We start from the raw sequence: 22,627 nt of genomic DNA, 5'->3' as shown, positions 1-22,627 counted from the left end.
TGAGAAATAACACCAATTCCAAAGCATTGCACTGACTCAAATTAATTGAATTGATTGCTGGCAGGCAGCTATGGTAACACAGAAGCTTTCAAAAATAACACAAGTTCACTTTATGCATTATGTTTTTGATAACTACACAGCTTGTAATGTATTATCCCTAATAAAATTCACCTTACATTTTCCAAATTTACAGTATAAGTATAGTGCAGTTTGCATGTGAATATGTGCATATGTTTGTGTGTGTTTGTTTCTTACAGCTTGGTCCGTGGACCTTGACGGGCTTGTCGCTTTTCAGAGTGTGTGAGCACTGCTGACACACACACTTCTTCCCACAGAAGGTCACCCTGTCTCCAATTGGGAATGGACTCCTGAGAACACACGCACACAAAAGATTTCAGTTAAGCTACGCAGATGTGGCATTCCAGAAATTTTACTTGGTTCCGTTCACCCAAATTAACAAAATGCATGCATTTCACCTGTCACTTTCACCTCTTACCCCCTAGTGGTACAGTATCTATCGTGCAGGATACATATAGTACATATGACAAATGCAACAGATATTTTTACCACTACCCCAACATATTGGATTGGATAAGTGAATGGCATTTCTAGTTCTTACAGCACTAAAAGTAATCAACAGCAAGTATTTGTTCAATGAAACAGTAGTGGAGTGTCAACCTTATCCCTCAGTTATACCCGATTTACCATCATCACCTGATATTGTAATGTCTTATTTCTCACCTACACAACCACATTAAAATGTATTTTACCAGATTGAAATATTAATACAAAAAGGCCATAAAGTACAAATCAAGACATACAGTAAATGTCTTTTAGCCTGAGGGCTCAGCTGTAGCCACATAGTGTGAGAGCAGAGGTTAGCACCTGCAATGCAGCCACTGCTAAATCAAAATTTGACAATAGTACAAATCTGTGTCCAGATCACAGCAAAGATTTCCAAAACTCCTTGGTAGAAAACAAGAAAACTGCAACACACAGGCTGATAAATGATAAAGTGGTCGCTGCTCTTCTACGGTCGCCTCAGAAACATTTTTCCTGAACATTTCTAATGTGAAAACTGTATTTCAAAAGCCTAATAATTATTTTGTGATGATAGACATTGTTATACAGTATATATATTTTTTTAAAACATGTCAGTAAAACAGTTTGATCGCAGGTTCCCATCCTATGTGTGTAACTTTAGTGACAAGGCTATGCTTCACATTTGGACCGTATCTATAAATCTAGACTTGGTATCTGATAACAAACTTCTGTACTACGGTGCCGCAACTGTGTTTAAGTAAATATACTTTGCTATATGATGCTGGGCAACATGAAAAAAATAGATATAACAATGACTATGATGTTTTTTTTCTTCAATATCTGTTTAGTTGCAGGAAAATCAAGTTATATGTCAAATTATGTCAAAAGGTTGATGTCCCTCGCATGTGAAGTCAGAATCTATATACTGCCCAGCTCTTTTTTATGCTATATGTTTGTCTCCTGGTTAGAGTTTTATACTCTGCACACATCAGAGAGGCTGTTGTGGAAGTCTGGTCAATGCTTGGACAAAAAGTCATTTGAGAGACACAATATTATTATTATATTATTGCAATATGCTGACACAGACATTTTCAAAATGAATAAACTTCCTTCGCAATCTTAGTACAGTGTGTTCTTATTCAGTAGAGTGGGCATACACACACACACACACACACACACACACACACACACACACACACACACACACACACACACACACACACACACACACACACACACACACACACTACAAAAACTGTCACTATAAGCAAACCAAAACCTAATGATACATCTCTACATCTAACATGTTATATATTTACTTTACTGCTCAGAAGTCACATTTCATTTAGCAATCCCTTTTATCACATTCACCCCAGCTTTGAGAGAACTGAACTGAAGCCAATACTACACAATTTCATGATGTATAATCAATAAAGTGAGAGCAGCCAACTACAATGGACATTAAGGTATCTTCCATATGAAATATTAATATTTTAAATATTTCAAAATGTAACTTGTTTGCTCTTGGATGTGATTTATCATCAACCTTCTGCTCCACTCTGATACACTTACCAGTGTGGACAACTAATTGTTATTCCAAAAACAATTATACTTACACTACTTAAAGGGGCACTCCACAGATTTTATTAAAAATATATTACATAGCCTGTAAAATGTATTATATGTCTTTCTAAAGTCTGAGAAAATAACCCTGGTGATGTAATGTGGAGTTTGAAAGATGTGGGAGTTTATCAGACAGACGGGATCGAATGAAATATGCCATCAAGTTGCATTATGGGAAGTGTAGAATCCAGGGTTTTTAGGTTGTTGTGATCCATACTAGGAACTAAAACTCAGGATAGCCGCTTCAAATTTTTATCATTCTTTTTTAAATCCGTCTCTGATAAGCTTCCCAAACTTTATGGAAGTGTGATGCTAAATCACTGGACTACCCTTTGAGATAGCAATACCGATTCCTTTTAAATTATGTGTCCAAAACCTGGTACAGCATTTGCCATTTATTTTCAGTAAAGCACTTTAAGGACAAACCTGACAAAAGGCACCCGGCAATAAACTTTGATTTGTTACTTTTACTGTAATAAGCTACAACAAGTTTTATTGACTGTGAATGTTGAAATTAAAACATTGCCTAAAGTGTTTCTCAGCACTGTCGAGATTCTGCAGTAGTTTTGGTGTACAATGGTCAGTGAAACCAAACAGACACAGGCCTTTACAGGCCCACAGGATGCATACATCATCTTCTTTTAATTGTAAAGTTGTAAACATTATACCACAGTAAGTGGTATAATGTTGTATAATGTAGTCACTAGGGGTGGGGGAAAAAATCGATACAGCATAGTATCGGAATTTTTTTTGTGGCAATACTGTATCGATACACAGACGCCAAGTATCGATCTTTTATGATATATGTGTTGGTCAGTTTGTCTGCTTGACAATCCCATTTTGCAGCAATAAAATTGAAGTGAGATGAACAGACAGAGAAATGTATCTTTTTAGATAAAACCGATGTTAACAAAGTTTTCTATTGGGGACATCATTTGAAAATGGGAAAAATTTGAAGTTGGAAAAAAGGTAATACATTGCAATATATTGCAGAATATTGCAATATGTTTAAAATCACAATAATATCGTATCGTGACATAAGTATCGTGATGATATCGTATCGTGAGGCCTCTGGTGATTCCTACCCTTAGTAGAAACACAAGTTACAAATGAAGCAGTGCCAAGCGGATCCCTGAAGACGCATGATTAAAGAATAGAATAACCTTCAATGAAAACTAGGATCACAGGAGGAACACGTAGAGATGTAAACAATAGTGTTAAAAATTAGAAATATTTTAATTCCAATACCAACCATACTATTTTTAAATATATTGTATTCCAATACTTTTAATCAATTCACAGAGCAGAAAAAAAGGATGTTTCGGAAAATTAGGCGAGAAATATACAGGAGTATGTTGCGACTATACACACAAACACTTACCTGCAGATGCTGCAGACGAAGCAGTGTGGGTGGTATGTCCTCCCCAGGGCAGATACCACCTCCCCAGTGATGTACTTCTCACAGCTGTCACACTGGGTCCCATAGAGCCGCTGGTAGTCTGCTGTACAGATGTACTCGCCAGAGTGGTGGAAGAAACCAGAGTGCACCAGATCACAGCCACACACTGGACACACCGAGAGAGAGAGAGAGAGAGAGAGAAAAACACTGAATCAGCTCACATCATCCCTTAGAAAATCAAGGAGAGAAAACTGTACTTTATGAGTGGTGTCAGAACTCTTTCCTCACTACTAAAGAAACTTCTTCAGCGCAAACACAGAAAAAGTTAGAGAGCTAGTCAGATAAGTAGAAAAGTTTGCATGCATCACGTATTTCTTATTATAAGCCATACCATGCTTTTAATTAAATCAATACATTTGATCAGTATGTATGATATTAAAATTAAGAAATGTTAGCCTGCTTTGAAACTAACACTGGTGTTAATCCTTTAGTCACCACTAATTACCTTAAACCGTCACTTTATCTTTATATACTTTTACCTAATAATTGTTTACACACACACACACACAAATATATATATATAAATACATACATATATATAAATACATATATATATATATATAAATACACATATATATATATATATATATATATATATATATATATATATATATATATATATATATATATATATATATATATATTAAATTATTTCTTAGATTCAGATTTTGCTTTTACTTCTGTGTGTTTGTATTTTTAGTTATTTAATGGAAGATTTTCATTGCCAACGACTACTTCTGTTATTGTTGTGCACATCATTAATAAAGAACTTTGAACCTTAATCTAGAGGTTTCACCTTGGTTTAACTGTAGTGAACAGCACACATAGCCAGTATTTTGCGTGTGTGTGGTGGTCGAGGGGGTGGGGTTGTTGAGAGTGCAATCTGTTGTTCTTTCTGACCTCTAAAGGGTTAATACTCTAATCTGGTTTTGGAGATAAGACCAGTAACAATCTAATCTGTTAATTTTTTACAGTAAGTTATGGTCGTCGGTGCAAATGAGATTATGGTACAGTATGTGCTTGCGTGTAAACCTGATTTTGTAGTTTTTGCAAGTGTGGGATAGATGCATGTCCAGGCAAAAAGTCACATGTGAGTGCACACACTGTGTTTACTATGTATAGTGACAGCATGATGTATAGCTTTTATTTAGCAAATGCAAAGTCCTTCAGCCAAATGATTGCTTCGGGTGCAGCTGTGCTGAGGGTGATGGGGCCTTTGCTGAGCTGGTTGGTTAGACAGTTTAAAACGGAGCTGAACAATGATTTGCTCCATCATTCAAGGAGGCAGGGAGCTTACTCTTACCTCCCATCAGTTGTGTTTTACAGACTTTATAACAGCCATTTGGGGGCCACAACTAACCCATATTCTCTTATTTTATACAGATTCTTTTGTAATCCATGTCCCCAAAATGAATTGAATCACTCATGCTGTCAGTGACAACGCCATACTGTCAGTATGATATAGCTTGTACAGTACAGGCCCAGACAGTGGAGGTATACACTGCACCTTGATACAACGTGGATGTACTGTACGTTAGACATTTGAAAGGCAGCCAACGGATCAACATATCTGACAGTGAATTGAATGCCTGGCCTCTAATTAAGCTAATGGCTCTAAACCCAGTGGAGTGAATGGATCTGATCTGATCCAAGCCAGTGTGTTAAGTGGCTCAGAGAGAAGAGGGAGAGAGGGAGTCCAAGAGAGAAACACGGTAGAGCAAGACAAGCAGTCTTGCTGCCTAATTTATGTGTCTATTGGAGCCAACCGGAAGACATAAAGACAGTAAAGCAACATTTAAGTGAACTGAAGTTTTCTTGCTATAAGCCTGGAGCCAAAGACATGAATCTTTTGATTTTCATTAAGGCTTTGGGAGGCTTTTATGAAGACCAAAGACCATGCAATCATGCCATGGCAGCATTTAATTCCCTTTAAGATGTATAATCTTGTAATATTTTGTAGATATGGACATGGTATTGCGGTTTCGCTGCACATTTTCTCGATGGTATGTCTGCAAATACATTACACCCTCTAAATACGGACCATAAAAAAATACTATTATTGCCAGGGGCCTCATTATTGTAAACAGTACAGGTAGATTGCTGTATAGTCTAGTCAAAGTTTATTTGTATAGCACCTTTCAATAACAAGGCAATTCAAAGTGCTTTACATGAGACATAAATGGCATTAAGACAAAACATAAAAGAATCACAAGACATTATAAAAATGGCTGATTTTGTATTTGTCTTAATGTATTTAAATTCTGTTTTTCTCTTTTTTCTTTTTCTATTTTTCCTGAATTATGCTAAATAAAAAACCCTCAAACAGGATGGGCCTCCTACAAACTCCTCACTGTCGTCCAAAATTTTCAGCAGCTTGACACAGATCTAATAGTCTGTTTGCATTATACATGTTGAAATGTGTGTCTAATGTGAATGTCCAACACAGATGTAATGAGGTTAAGTTCATCTTCATTACTGTCTTATAACCGAATGATTTTGTTAGCTGCAAGACGATTTTTCTTATAGGAAAGAAAAACTGGGACATTGTTCTCTAACACAAGAAACGCTGTACAGTATTTTGTTTTTCTCCATCTCCTCTGTCTTTGATATTGTATTCTTGTCATGGCAAAGCCACTGTCGTACAACTTTAAAATGCCAGCCTGACCTTTATCAGTCTGACGGAGAGTAAAGCTGTTTACAGTGAAAGAGTTACAGCTTACACACAATCACACTCTTCTGTATGCACTGTACACACATACTGCATATTAATACACAATTGTGTACGGCAAAAAATATTTGTTGTCGAGTAAAAGAAATGATGTCCAGCAAGGCAGCCATTCATTTTCTAATTATCCACTCGGATTCAAAAGATGGAGTTATGTGGTTTTCAGCCAGCTGCGACAATATGATATATGCAAACCTACTTACACACACACACTCTTTTTCTCTGTTTCCCAAAGACACACTTGAGGACGATAGCCGGGTCCTTTTCATCTATTCTCACTCTGCTGATAGCATTCACACATTCATCACTGTCTAAATGAAAAGCTATTAAGATGTGGAGGCAACAGGAAATAGAGGGAGCAGTTGAGGCTTGGCCGGTCTCTGGAGGGACCTCTGGTATATTTGGATTTTCGGATCACAGACCATTTTTAAAAACTGTCCACCACAGAACAAGATCCATGCATGCATTACAGTCTGTGCTTAATGGTATCCCATTTTAATATTCACCTGGGTAATATATGTTGTCATGATTGAAGATCATCAAGTAATATTTAAATCTAGGTTGGATCTGTTTAGCTACTCACTGCAGACTTTTCATGCATATTGTACTGTTTTTGTTTTATTACACTAGCATTATTAGACATGCTAGCGACATGGTTCTAGGGACTGTATTGTTTATCGATCCACCACTTTGGTTCAGACTAAAAAGTCACAACAACTGTTGGACAAATGAATTGCAATAAAATTTCAAACAGACATTCTTGTTCCCCTCAGAATAAACTGTAATAACTGACTTTCACTTTTCATGTAGCACCATCAGGTCAAAATTTCAATGAGTCTTTAAAGCTTTGGCTTATGTTATGACCAAATGCTAATGACATTCCCTTCGGCGTCAGCTGTATTTTTGTGCTAATTAGCAAATGCTAGCATACTACATACTAACACATTAAATAAAGACGGTAAACATGGTAAACATAACTTTGATAAACATGAGGACAAATTAGCATTGTCACTGTGATCATATTAGCATGCTAACGTTAACATTTTGTCCAAAGCACAGCTGTGCAAGGCTTTGCTGTCAGTGCATCTTTATTAGATTGACATTAACCTATTTCAGTTCAACTTGTTTGTTAACAGACCCAAAATATGCAGTAGATCAAGTAGGGCCTAGTAATTTGACAGGCCTATGATATCTGTACGATTAACATGAGGTCGCAACTCAGATCGAAATTCCTCTCGAAACCATTTAGGAATTATATATTCTTGCATTGCCAGACCTTCCTCTACAGCACTGCAGAGGAGGGTCTGGCTAGTCCACGCTAAGGCATGGATACCCGACCCGAGCCTGACGGGTCCCGACAGGTCCCGACGGGCCAGGACAGGTTCGGACAGATATTTAGAAATTATGGTCGGGTTCACGTCGGGCTCGGTCACATCAGCGCGATAAGGCATTTGTTGTAAAATGGTGCTGCGTCTCCTTTAAGAGAGCTCAGTGCGAGGAAGCAGATAGGTTGTATGCGACCGGAGCAGAGTTGGTGGAATAAGTTTAAGTTTTGTACACGGTGTGTGCGGTGTCCGAAATAAACCCCAGACTGAAAGCCAAGTTCAGTCATTTGCTCACCAGAAACAGGATATTAACCCCCACGTTATTCATGTTATAACGTCGGCCCTGGAGGTAACGAGTCTCCCCTGGTTTTCTGATCACGGTTGGAAACGAAGCAAGCAGGAAAGGTTAACACATCGAACATTTTAACAGCTTAACGGGCGCTTGTTGCCCTGTGCGCGCTGATGCATCTGTTGACATTTCCGAATGCCTTCCTAGAGTTGCTTAATAAAAGTGGGCTTTCCACACAAAAACCTAGCCTACATGTGTCATTTGTATGCGAAATTTTTTTTAACTGTGTCGGGCTCGGGTCGGGCTCGGACACAAATTTCTTAATGCCTGTCGGGCTTGGGCCGGGTTCGGTCACGGCTCTGTCGGACGCGGGCCCTGTTCGGATAGAAAGATTCGGCCCGATCCGGACTCTAGTACACCCACTCACACACAGAAAAACGTGCTCTGGTTTATTGGCATTTCTAAACCAATTACAATCGTCATGGGCGACATTAAGCGCCGGACGGAGCCACGGTGCCTCTGCAAAATAGCCTCGTGAAGGAACTTGTTTTGGTTAGGTGATGGTGGAACATGTCTACGTTCAAAGGTTGTTTTAGTCGTGCAACAGAAAACTCAGATTGGACAGATAGTCTAGCTAGCTGTCTGGATTCACCCTGCAGAGATCTGAGGATCAGTTAATAGTCCTCATAAATCCACCGGAGTTTAAAATTACAACACAAGGAAAGCGGAAGGTAATGGACATCCAGTCAAAAAGAAGGACATCCGGCGGAATTTCTGGCAGGACCGGAGCAATTCCAGAAGTGGAACGTCGTGGACATAGACTGGGAATTATATCAAAAGTGTGTCTGAGCCAAAGTAATTTCATTAAGCTAAATATTACATTTTGCAGATGTACAATGTAATTATAATAGAAGCAGGAAATGCCACAGCAGAGAACTCCCAGAATCAAAATGAGTATGCTGCCTGCTACCATCCAGTGCTCCTTCTCTGTATTTTAGTCTTTCAGGGACAGACGGGACAAATCTTCCCCCTGCCACTTGAACTTGCTGACTGCAGCTTAATGTTCAATAAGGTCAAAGACTTATCAGTCGCCTCTATGCCAGACCTGTCAAAGACCTTATGACCTCACCCTGACCCCACCTGTTGTCCCAAACCCTGACGCTTTTTTACATTCAGTCTCTTTTCTGAGTGCTGAATCAGCACGATTCCTTCAGTAGCTTATCAAAACCACGCAGTTCAGAGACAGAATAGTCATATACACCGTGATTTAGTCCTATTGTATATCATAATAATGAATCAGCAAACATCAAACTGTCATTAATGCTAAATTTACCGCATAGATTCAAGCAAACTAAACCTGGTGATTGTTTCTGCTAGACGGTTGATCCAGGGGCAGAGAGAGTTACAGCATTTTTATGACCGTCTACAACCATCTAGAGAGTCATCCCGCCTCCACTCTGTCTCACTGTGCAGTACACACCTACTAAGTCTGTGTAGGGACCGACCGGTATAACTTATTAGAACGTATTCTCACCAGACAGACATAACGATCAAAAGAGATTTCAGGGGGGAAATAATTCAGACCATATTATGAAATTAAAGGACAGAGAAGTTGATCATTTGAAAGTCGTCATGGTGGCTCAGTAAGAGGTGAATGACACCATCACTGCTGCAGTTTGGGCTTGAGTCACAGGGTTAGGACATAATCTGGAGGAACTCTAAAAAGTGTTTTTCATAACCTTGAACTGTTAGAAATTCTAGATAACAGCTTCCAGGTGTTGCAAGAAATAGAAAGTTGTCAGGGCTGAAAATCCCAAAATGCTTGAGCACACCTTTTGCAAGTCCATATTGCAGGTAGGGACTGAAGGGCAACATTGTTCAAAGATTTGTGATGGCATTATGAGTTGTTTGTATGTGTGCCAGCTGTTTACCATAAAGGGAATATTGAAAATATGTACATGTAACAGTAGTTTTGATATTTCTGGCTGTTTTGAAGAGCTAGATTTTTATAATGATAGTGATATATTGTAGTAGTGTATTATGCAAGGTTTTCTTTCTTTGTTTAATTGCAGCAAAAAGTGAAAGATCCTTCTAACTTTCGACTAAAGACCTAGAAGAAGGGGAAAGTAAGAGGAGGCTTGTACACAAAGAAATTAAATTACAGGTGACACCTAAATTAAATAAATACAAATCAATTAATACAATCATGCTCAGTGACTTTTTTTCTATCCTACTATCTATGTCCCATCCTTCACTCTCTGCACCATTCCCCTCCATTCTGCTCACTGGTGGGGGGTTCAGCTGCAGTTCGTCGGAGGCAATTTAAATACTTTTCTTCTACATCTGTTAACAGTGATTTGTTGAAGTGCTTGAGGTCTGGACACATACGCACACAAACACACACACTTGGCAGAAAGACAACAGATAATTATGTTTTTTTGTTTGCTGCCAGCGGCGCAAGCAAAGGGTCTGAAAAACAAAAGAAAGAGGCAAAGAACGAACTGATTTATAAAAGAAAGGATATAAATGAAGATGGATGCAAAAAAACAAGTACTCCTGGAGGCTTATATTTCTGATTTTGCTTTCAAATACACAAGAAAACATAGAAGCCTGCACAGGAACACACCAGCACAATCACCCACTGTGCAAATGCTCACACAAGGACACACACAAAAGAGTGCTGCACAGCTGAGCTGATACAGCGGTTAATGCTTCACAGTTTGTCCTTGAAGCCTCGTGTGAAGAAAGAGCCATCCGTGACTGTCTGTACGGCTGAGCGTACACTAATACTGATAAAATACACTGCTGGCATGTTTCACTACTGAAACACAAACTTGTTTCAAACTAAAGTGGGTCAGGCTTTGCTGTAAGCTTTACTAGGTGAGAAGAATAATACAGAGTATGTTTTATATTCTGTTGAGAAGGTGAAGACTCTGCAGTTGTACAATCCATCAAAATAAAATAAGTGTTTGTGTTGTAAATCACCTTCAAGGAGAGACTCTTCCATGAAAGTCTCCAAAAATGGGATTGAAATGTTTTGATGCACAGTGAGAATCAGACTATTTGGAGTATTTGTCCTTTTTTTCCCACGAATGATTGAGTTTGTTCTTTACAAAAAAGGATGCTGTAAGGTCACAGATGATGTACATGGCTCAATTTTCTGACGCAAAAAAGGAAGAGGAGAAGATTATTTTAGACACAAGGCTAAGACGAGACGTGGAGAAAAGTGAAGAAAGGCAAGACGGGAGTCAAGGGAGAGATTAGAGGAAGAGGAAAAGAGAAGGCATCATATGTGAGGAGAAAGGGAAGCAGAGAGCAAAGTGAGGGGATGAGGATGTGGAGGAACAGACAGGGGGGCCCATGGGAGGTATCAATGAGGCTATCGATCTGTCCATCCAGCGCACGTCTGCTGTCCTGTCCCTCAGCTATTCGCATCATCAACATGGGATGGATTTCCTTGCTGTAGCTCCTCTGCATTTGAATGTGTGATCAGGATGTACAGATCAAAGAAGAGGAGAGGAGCGAAAAAAGAGGGAAAATCTGACCAGACTACAGTCTAACTGAGGGAGTGGTTGGTATTAACAGTACAAATATGTGCCACAATATGGATTTTTCTACACTGGTATAGATTGGAGAATGGGGTTTTTAGTCCTTAAGTATTAACATTTGTCTGACAAATTGAGGAGTTACAACTGAATATTTGCATACCCAGGACATGCACATATTTCAAAAACTGGCATAATTTGCTTTAAAATGAGGGCAAATTTATGAATGTGTTGCATATTTTATAAGACATTTTATGAGAGCAGAAAGATGCAGGGTTGCATTTTTCTTTGTCTTATGAGTGATCAGTCTTGAAGACTTCATTGGTATGCACTGGGCTGGGTATTACAATTTTATTAAACAAAAATAAATTACAACATTACACATTACGACACAAATCTTTTTATTTACTTTTCAGCTCCTACTACGTGAGCCCCATCTCTGTGCGTAACGTAGAGTTTTTCCTGCATCCTAGACGTTTAACGTTAGACAGCCAATCACAAACATTATTAGATCTTGGTAGAAGCATGCTGCATGCTTATTGGCTCACTGACGCTATTGAGATTTTCTCCAAGGTATTGAAATTGGGTATTGAATGACGAGGCATTTTTCGATACTCAATACTTAAGAGGCAATTTGGTCGCTACATAAAAAGTACGGTACCCAGCCCTAGTGACAAATCGCTGATCAACTGATGTAGTGTGAATGAAGCCTAACTGTATGCTGCCCAAAGCTAAAACAAAAACAGAATATAGATTACATACCACCTAAATTGTTTGAATTGCTGTCTCATCAATCTCACTCTGCCCATCTGTTTGCATTTCTCATTTATCCCAAATCTCCTCTCTCAAAAAACAAATCTCTCATCAAACCCTAATAGCCACACCAACAGGCGATTACATTGTTTACCAAACAAAGATGCATTGTAACCCTGACATTCACAGCTACAAAGAATGTGAGACGAGAGAGTGACAGAGAGGGGAGGAGAGAAGAGGAAAAAATAAGAACTAAATTAAAGCTGCAAGCAGCGTTGGACGGGCCCTCGCGCCTCTGCGCGCGTCGGGGTGCTGGCGGACGCCGCTCCTTGCGACCGTGCATTTGCGCTGCACTCAGACACCGCAAATCGTCACCAATGAAAAGGGAACTCCCTGTTAAGTTCAATGATACCTCACACAAGACTCTACGTCCTACAGTTCATTAGCTGGGAAAGGGGGTGTGGCCAAAGCATAGGGGTCAGGGCAAACCTTTACCAATAAAAAAGGAAGTCTCTGCTGAGTTCATTGATACCTCACATAAGGCTCTACCTTAAACGGGTCACCAGTTATGAAAGGGGGCGTGGCTTAAGCATAAGAAAGAAAGAAAGAAAGAAAGAAAGAAAGAAAGAAGGAATAATAATTCCTTCAGTTTCAATAGGGCCTTCGCCGCTGTCGGCGCTCGGGCACACTGAGACGCCTGTGTACTAAAAGCGTACGATTTGATTCTTGTCCACTTCATCAGCAGATGTCAACTCAGCCCACAGTCCATTAGCTCACAGTCATTTAGCTTACTCTGCAAGATCAATTATTGTCAATAATAATAATAAATACTTTAATATCAAAGAGAGAACACTTCTGTCAATAAGTCTAGCTTGTGTCCTGTCAGAAGGAATGAGTGCTTTGACTGAGCAAACAATCAGTCAATTAAGCAATACATTATTCAACCAAACAAACAAACAATCAAAGCAGTTATTTTGGCTCAGGTTATTTTTAAGATCTGAAATGTTGCATGACACAAAATAAATAAAAAACACTCCTCTTTGTTGCTTTGTGGCTGAGTGCATTCAGGCAATGTATCTGGCAGAGAGAAAACAGTGTTGTCTTGCAGCATGCTTTGGGACTGTGTGGGTCCTGGCCTGTGAAAGGAGGTTAGCTGGTTGGAGTCTGACTACGGGCTGAAAACCTGCTGACTGCACTGCTATGCTAGCTGCTGACTCCAGACCTCTATTTGAGCGTTGTGTCCCACCTGCTCACTGGCGGTGCTCAAACATGCACAGACACACAAATAGTCATACATGTACACACACACACACACTCACAAATATATGGAAAAATGCAATTCTGACTTGTTTTCCCAGTTTTCAAATCTTCTATTCTATTTTCACTATTCTTTCACATGTGGAACATTAACTATTGCACCTTTTTATTTACACATTTTGAAGGTGGGGCTCAAAGAAAGAGAAAATAGCTATCATTTTTACATTTCTGTTTGTGTATGGATTAAACAAACAAATTCAACATGTTAACATTTGATTTTGAGCTGCTGGTAGGCAGAATTTGTTAAAGGTCCCATGACATGCAAATTTCACTTTATGAGGTTTTTTAACATTAATATGCGTTCCCCCAGCCGGTCTATGGTCCCCCATTGGCTAGACTTGGCGATAGGTGTAAACCGAGCCCTGGGTATCCTGCTCTGCCTTTGAGAAAATGAAAGCTCAGATGGGCTGATCTGGAATCTTCTCCTTATGCGGTCATAAGGAGCAAGGTTACCTCCCCTTTCTCCGCTTTGCCCGCCCAGAGAATTTGGCCCACCCATGAGAGAGAGAGACAGACATCATGGCTTTCAAACGAGTAAAGTGGCAGTTGGTCAAGGCCACACCCCCACCCACCACCTTGCCCCCCCTCTCCTCCTCAATAGCTACAGACACAGAAATGGCACATACTAAGGAAAGCTCATTGTGGGACTGGCTCTAATGGCTGTAATTCTGCACCAAGGCTGAATTTTGGGAAAGAGACTTCAGATACAGTATTATAGCCGGGACACACTTAGCCGATTATCGGCCATTAGACAGTCTGGTGAGGTCAGTGATGCGAATCTGTTCGGTGTGTCCCGTGCCGTCGTCAGTCTGGGGGGTTGTCGGCATTCATTTTGGCCGACCTGACACGTTCAGTTGCCGGCGGGGCAGTCGGGACTCACCCGGAAATGGGGAGCGGAATGAGGTGACTAGAGTCTCTCAAAATCTGACAAAAATCTTTTAAACTGACCTTTGTTGATCTGAAATGAAGACAGATTCAGCAACTGCATGGCCCATTTCTCGCTTAAAATGTTCTCAGAAACACGTTTCAGTGAACTATTTACTAACTATGTATTCTGAACGGCCGCCATGACGGTCTGGCTTTGAATTTCCGGAGAAAACAAACACATGTGACGCGTTCGTCCAATCAGCTGCTGGTTTTCATTTCCTGGGCAACAATACAGAGTAGCGCTGCCTGCTGTTATAGAGATGTATTACGTCTCGTCTCGTATTTTTGGTCTGTTCTGTGGCACTTTTTGGACCAACACGGGGAGGCTGATCATTTCGACTGGCTTTTCTGTCAACGGTCGGCTGTTGGCTATATGTGTAAGCAGCTTTAGGGGACCACTAAGGTCTATATAAAAGCATGCAAAGAGCACCATGTCATGGGATCTTTAACTTTGGACTGAGCCAGGCTAGGTGTTTCTCCCTGCTTCTAGTCTTTATGCAGAGCTGAGCTAATCTGCTACTCGCTCTATCTTTATATTTTATATATTAGCTTATAGACATGGGAGTGGTATCACTATATTTTTCTCATCTAACTCTCAGCAGGAAAGCAAACATACATGCAGATCTGCCTAAGATGCATGAAGTATCAAGTTTAACTACCATAATGGGCCTACACCCCATATACTGCACCTCACTTATCCAAGCCTCTGTTGGTATTTAGACATTAAGGGCCCTATTTTAACGATCTGAAACGCAAGTATCAAACGTGAAACGCAAGTAGCTTTGTAGGCGTATCTCGGACGCTGTTGCTATTATACCGGCAGGATGTTTGACTCTTGCGCCCGACGCAAATCTAAAATGGGTTGGTCTGAAGTAGCTAGGCGTGGTTTGGGCGTAACGTGCAATAAACCAATCAGAGCGTCATCTCACATTCCCTTTAAGAGCAGGCGCGCTTGTTCCATGGCGGATTGCTATTATAACGGCGGATTTGCCTGGCGCACGCCAGCAGGAGCTGTCCGGGATGCGGCAAAGTAATAAATGCCCGTCTTGACCGGGTGGCGATGTTGCTGCGAGGATTGCTCCCGGACCAGAATCCGCCGGAGTGTCCAATCCCACCGTAGTTCAACATCACTTCTCCTTAAGTCCTCTAATATTTCCTCATTTATGTCATCAACACATCCATGATTGTTGTGAAACACAACAAGCCACAAAGAATGCTGCGACTTTTTGAGGATTGTAATGTAAAGTGTCTCCTGATCTATCCAAACACCTGAAGTGCATTTTCAGTAATATTTTTCTTTGTAATTATGTATGGTTTGCAAAAATGGGAACTGCATGCGTCCGTGTAGATGAGAGAAGCAAAGCGTATGCGCGTTGTGCAAACGCTACATTATGGCCAAGCATGCGCCCCTAAAATAGCATCTGAATAACGCGCCACTGACTTTAGAGTAGGTTTTCCTGGTCAGTGGCGGAATTGTTTTCTGAAACTGCAAAATAGCACCAGGGAACGTTTGCGCCTGAACACGCCTCCTCTTTTCGCTGAACCGCCCACTAGAGCGCAAATACATTCCCTAATTTACCGACGTGCGTCTGTGGAGGGAAAAGTCTGCTGTGCGTCGGGTGCAAAATAGGAATGATACATGCGTTGGTGTACAAAGGCAATTGCGCTGAGTGCAAGATAGGGCCCTAAATGTGCACTGATTGTTCCCCAGTGGACTTCCATAATTATGTTGCAGTGGCTGTTATGTGGCGGTTATTTAGACATAATTACAATGCCTCTAATGATCAAAGATCTCCCCAACTTCCACTCACTGGGGAGATATTGCATGTCACTTAAGTTTTGTCAAATTACTGAATGTTTTTCTTAAAAAAAAAAAACGTGTGTGATTGACTTTGATCCTAGTTTATATTTCAGTGAAGCTATCATTGATTCAATTGTGTCGGCTCCTTCTTGTCTGAGTACTGCTAATTATTTAATATTTAATTATGCACATTGATGTGGTTGGAATACACACATGGAAACACAGGCATTAGTCCAAGATAGAAAACTAAATGAATATGAAACGTTGTGTGTGTAGGTGTGAGAGAATGTGGAGAATGGAAGTGAGTATGTGGGCATGTGTTAATGTGCATTGGATATACTGTATGGAAGCATGTTTGTGTGTGTACTGTAGGTGTGTGGCGGCTTTTTACCTTGGCAGGTGAAGCATTGAATGTGGAAGTGTGTGTTTTTGACACGCACCACCTCCCCACGACACACCTCCCCACAGCGCTCACACAGGATGGGCGAATTTCCACGGCTGGAGAGAGGAGAGCTGCTGTTGTTGTTCCCTCCATAAAGACCTGACTGGTACTGAACTGAGGAGAAGATCAAAAACATGTCACTTCTTGTCACAGTGAAGCCCTTCTTTTTGTCTTCCTGTCAACTGAATTCAAACATGTGGAATGACAAAAAAGATAAAGGATCTGATGCTTTTTTTCTCATGCAAGTGTCTTGTTACCAGAACATATGACAGTTAAACACAAGCTTTAATGTATAATGAATCAGAAAACAGCTGCCCGGGTTTGTCTTATATATAAAATAGAAGGCAGAAACAAATCAGATCCATAAATTGACCATTCTCAAATACTAGTACAACTGTTTGATTTGTTATCCCCCCTAAAAGAAATCCTGGTGGATCAATAAGCCAAAAACACACAATCAAATAGACACACAAATACAAACCTGATCACACACTTGACTGAAGATTTAGAGTAGATGGAGAAGGCTTAGTCATTGACTTTGTAACTAGTAGTTGCTTCTGCGAAGGCTGTTACTCTGCCAGGGAAATCACGACTTACAACCATTCATTCCAAGTTAGCGGCTTAAGAGAGAGACAGGTGTCGAGAAAGACGTAAACTGGCTGAGACATTTCAAACTGCTGGTGGCCTTCAGTATCTTATAGTTCTAATGAAATATACAGTTACTCATATACTGTAACCTACAAGTTTGTAATAATGTCGCAATGGGAAAGATTATTAAAACTATTACACATTACACATTTGCATTAATGTAGTACACTGTATATTTGTATACTTATACTCAGGGGTTAAATTGGGATTTGATATGTATGAAAAATAAACCATTAAATGGCACTTTCTGGAGAGTTTTGTGCAAAGAAATGGAGAAATCCAGTCTTACATGATATGTGCAAAATTGCAAGGTTAAGAGCCTATACTTTGCATTGTTATAGTATCAACAGGTATTAAGGCATTTAGCATTTACATTACTGTTAATCAGTCATCACTTGATTACACATTGTATTACCTTGTTATGATATAAGAAGTGACCCATACAATGTGCCAAACATAATGTGCTACATGAAGAGACAGTGAAGCATATGACAGTAGCAACAGCTGAGAAGATCTGGGTCTGTGGTGACCAGGTCCACCTCACACAAACTTCCTTCTCCCATTCTCTCTCTTTACTACTACTACTACTACTACTACTACTACTACCACACACACACACACACACACACAGACACACACACACACACGCAGGCAGCGGGGGGCCGCAGCTCGTGAGATTTTCTTTTTTCAAGGCAGTAAAAAAAGTGCACATCCAGCGCAACTAAGGATCTCCCAGGAACATTCATAAAAACATAAAGCCTAAGCCTACCTAGATGTGCATGTGCGAGCGGTGCGCGATGGTTGACGGACAATGAAATTAAGCAGCTAAAGTGCTGAACAAGAATCCGGCCGTGTTCCGACTGTTCTCATCTCAGCTCCACCGAGACAAATAGACTCAAAAATCGTCCATTTAATGTCAGAAATATCATGTTTTCAAAATCATCACTTTCTTCAAATTTTATGTGACATATTTCCAGTAGGCAACTGACGGCAAGCAGGCACATCCGGACACAAACGAGCAGGATTATGTACGGGGGGCTGAGCCCCTGAGAGCCCTGTCCCAATTTAACCACTGCTTATACTTGACTATTTACTTCTCTAGTCACTTCTATGTTCAGTACTTAGCTTTTTCTCCATCCAAATCAGAGTGGACAGCACACTAATAATTGCATTGTGCATTGCAACTTGTACACATGACAATAGAGTTTGGAATTTTAAATCTTAAAATATGCATGCAGAACATGAGACACACACACACAGTCACACACACACACACACACACACACACAGCTTTGTCTCTGTGATGGAGGGACAGTAGTGGTATATTGATTTTAATTTCCTGTAACAAGCAACTGACCTCTATCAGGTGGGCAACAATCTGAGCAAACAATTCTACTGTATTCTACTAAATTCAATTACATTACAACTATTGCTACTGCCTCCCAGAGTATTATGTAATCGCAGAACACACACACACACACACACACACACACACACACACACACACACACACACACACACACACACACACACTCAGGTTAAGCTGATGACAGCAGGAGAGAGACAGAAAGAGTTGTGGATCTATAAAGGTTTTCAGGACAGTGAGAGAGAGAGAGACAGAGAGAAAGGAACCGAGAGAGAGAGAGAGAGAGAGAGAGAGAGAGAGAGAGAGAGAGAGAGAGAGAGAGAGAGAGAGAGAAGGTAAAACTGGAACAAAAATATTTCCTAACAAATTGGATCATCAGTATGTGTTTGTGAGTGTGCGTGAGTAAGTGTGTGTGTGTGTGTGTGTGTGTGTGTGTAAGTGTGTGTACACTACAAAAGCTGGCATTGGCTCTGTAGCCAGATGGCAGCACAAGGACTAGAGCCACAGACATAGAAAGCCACCTGTGTGTGTGTGTGTGTGTGTGTGTGTGTGTGTGTGTGTGTGTGTGTGTGTGTGTGCGTGCGTGTGTGAGTGAGAGAGAGACTGCATGTTATTTTGTGTGTTTGTTATTATTAGACATGTTGTATGTTCTAGTTTATATAATTGATGGTGACATGGTGACATGTATGCACTGAATGTGCTTCAATGTGTGTGTGTGTGTGTGTGTGTGTGTGTTCTAAAGTGGCCTCTTCAACCAAATAGTGATTTTCTTTTCTTGTTTTTATTACCCAGTAACTCATGAGTAAAATAATTTATTATAAAAAAAACCTGAAAACAATTTTGTACCAAATCTTTTAACTCATGGCCGCTTAGATTTATCTTGTGACCCCATGGGGGAACCCGACCCCCATTTTGGGAACCACTGCTCTATGATCAGGTCAGCCATAATCTCTTCTGGTTTTTATCTGAAAAACTTGTAATCAGGTACAATTTTCCAATAATTTGCATGAAAAAGCAAAGACTAGAAGAACATCGAAAAATAAATCTGTTTGGCGACCCATCAGATTATATTGTGACCACTTTGGGGGTCCCGATCCCCAGGTTGGGAGCACTGGTCTACAACACCAAAACAACTGCTGATAAGAACAATGTATCAAACAGTAAATTTGTCTTACTTAACTTATGATGGTGTGCTACACTAGGGAAGACAAAGCATCTCAGATGCCACATCCTGAATTAATTTTTTTTTTTTAAATAAAAATGAAATTTAAATAATGTCACCTCTGTTTCCTACAATTCTCCCTCAAGGGGCTTTAAAGCCTGCCCTGTTTGACAGCAACACATTTATTCTGACCTTTGACCTTGTGCATAAACAGCTTGGATAAAAACCAGTTAGATCTCCCACAATGTGAACCAAACCAGTCAGCCAAAAGACAATTTTCTTCTTTCCTGTGGGAGATTTTTGGGGTTACAGTCGCTCAGCCAAGGCCCCTCTGCTACGCTGACATGGTCATAACTGTATCAGAGTGAAGCTCCGCCGGAGCCCTTATAGGGTTAAATATCTCCATTAGGTGAGTGGTATAAAACTGAATGGCTGCTAGAAGGTGTGGGAGCTGCTTTATATCTTTACACTGGAAAGCACAGTGTTGTCATTTCTGCAGAGCCACTTAGTTTTTTTATTTTTGAAAAAAACATTTTTTCTTTTAGGATTTAGTAGTTTCACATTAATAAAAACCTGCTTTATGTGGTTCTATGTTTAGACATTGAGACATTTTAATACGTGCTTGGCACAGTTTAGACCAAAGATGTGCTGCTTTGTCTACCAGCTATCAAAGAACATCAGGCTTCTTTTCTTCTCTCTGAAATATCCACGTAGCCACCATAGGCTCTTCTGACTATCTTACTTGACTACTATTGAGTGCTATAAGTAGGCCTACTGATTTTCCCATACACATTTATCAAATAACATGATGGATGAATTTAATGGGTCCTGTGACTGTGGGACTTTTTTTTTTTTCCAGTGGAGGAATCCCTGGTTGATATCAGAACCACAGAAATCCATCCTTTATCAATCCATGCTGCTTACAATCATCTCAAACTTACAATGGTGAAAATATTGATAAATGCTGTCAGCTATCAATACACATTATCAGCCTCTGTTTATAGCCTTCATTGACAGAGAGCCAGCTAATGACATGATGAAATACAGTGTCAATAAACGAGTCAGTGATCAATAATCTCAGTGAAGGGCTGTTTATGTATACTTTAGGTTAACCCTTCCAGGACACTATGTTATTGATTAAGCAGTTGCAAACACTCATGGACACATACAAAACGTGTGCACCTTAAACTCACCAGGACAAACACTTAGCCTACACATATGACACACACACACACACACACACACACGCACACACACACACACACACACACACACACACACACACACACACACACACACAGCTTACCATTTGTCGGTCCACTCATGATGTTAAGTGGAATTCAAACCGCTTGCATGATCCTCGGAGTCTGTATCAGTCAGTTCAATTAAGGCTTCAGCAGCAGGAGAAAAAAAAGCTCCAAATATGACAAGCACTCCTGTCAACTCTCTCTGCCCCTTTCCTACTTAAATCTTTCACCCTCTCTCTGTCTCTGTCTGGAGAGTGGTTCCCTGCTCCTCCCGTCAAGCGGATTATACTGCCAGGCAGCAGACTACTGTGCTACCTCTCCACCCTGCGTAAAGGGAGCCGGTTAAGGAATTAAATCGAAACTGACTGCACGTTCCTCCTCCCCCTCACGCCTTCAGCCTCGGCCTCTCCCACCCAACAAACCCCAGCGGTCCTCTGGTTCGGTGCAGAGGCGTCCATCCTAACCTGAACAGTGCGCTCCCGCGGACGCCATGCACGCCCCTGTGCGCTCCGGTGTGAAGGCTGAAATGCTGGATGGTGAGTTTCTGATGGTTTCCCAGACTCGGAGCTATCAGAGCGTAGCGGGCAGGACAGAGCTCCTCTCATGGTGCGAGAGCGCCACATAGCGTCTGAGCTCTAAACTGCCAACCAAATCTGAACGTAGTCTACAGGTACGAAAGTAAAATTTGTCTAGGGGGGAGACATTAAAATTATATTATAGATTATATACAGCCCTGGCAAAAAAAACAAAAAAAAACGGAACAGCTCTGAGTAGAAATAAAACCATAATACAAAATAAACTACCCCAAAATAAAAGTTACAATCGTAAACCTAACTTCCTATCAACGCAAACAGGAGAAAAGGAAATGTAACAAAAATGGCGGCTCTTTCCTACGGGGCTTCTTAGCAAGGGGCAGGGACGTCCGTGCAACAGCCTGTTTGGCCTTATTGGCTGAGATACCCCTCTGGAGAAAACACTTTGAGTAGTTTTCTGACAGAAAGATATGTGTGCAGGTAAGAAATATAGTTGGCTATTTCTAATTAAAATACATTTGTTTGAAAATTGTGCTGAGCGTCACGAAAAAAAAAAAAAAATAATAATAAAACCCATTTCAGCCACATTACAGTTCTTCTCTTTAGCACCTCCAGTGGACATTTGTTTCTCAAAACTGGCAGAATATAGGCTACCTGATAGTAGGCTACGTATTTGTGATGCTGCAAAAACGTGGCCAGAAGTAGGCTAGTATATCCCATGACACCTGTGGTTGAAAACATCAGTGTGGCCTTCATCAGCAGGTTCAAACCGCTCTGAGATGTTTTAGCCGTTGACATATATAAAATGGACCAACAGATCCCGTTGCTCTGGACGGAGACCAGCGAAGGCTATTAGAAGCACTTTTCCGTTGATAGCTGAGCGTTACTGCGCAGCCCCCAACTGAGCTCGAAGACGTAGATG

The 22,627-nt window shown here is 40.5% G+C and overlaps 1 protein-coding gene across 9 annotated transcripts in view; it reads right to left on the bottom strand.

The window, feature by feature from the left end:
• LOC114566479 (actin-binding LIM protein 3) overlaps positions 1-22,045 on the bottom strand; it is a 48,168-nt gene extending 26,123 nt beyond the window's left edge. For 7 of the 9 annotated variants that reach the window (XR_003694067.1, XM_028594974.1, XM_028594975.1 and 4 more), the window contains exons 1-4: positions 21,232-22,044; positions 16,699-16,863; positions 3,548-3,731; positions 256-368 (exon numbers count right to left, since the gene is read on the bottom strand). Coding sequence is in view for 6 of the 9 variants with exons in the window: in XM_028594974.1 (XP_028450775.1) it covers positions 256-368; positions 3,548-3,731; positions 16,699-16,863; positions 21,232-21,250 (481 nt within the window). In the remaining 3 variants the exon portion in view is untranslated. Of the gene's footprint in view, positions 1-255; positions 369-3,547; positions 3,732-16,698; positions 16,864-21,231 lie in introns of all 9 variants that reach the window. The other 2 variants (XR_003694065.1, XR_003694066.1) reach the window with 1 other exon arrangement.
• Between the last annotated feature and the right edge of the window lie 582 nt (positions 22,046-22,627).

This window comes from Perca flavescens, chromosome 13 (genome assembly GCF_004354835.1).
Source record: "Perca flavescens isolate YP-PL-M2 chromosome 13, PFLA_1.0, whole genome shotgun sequence".
Taxonomy (NCBI): domain Eukaryota; kingdom Metazoa; phylum Chordata; class Actinopteri; order Perciformes; family Percidae; genus Perca; species Perca flavescens.
This window is presented reverse-complemented; position numbering and strand designations above follow the sequence as displayed.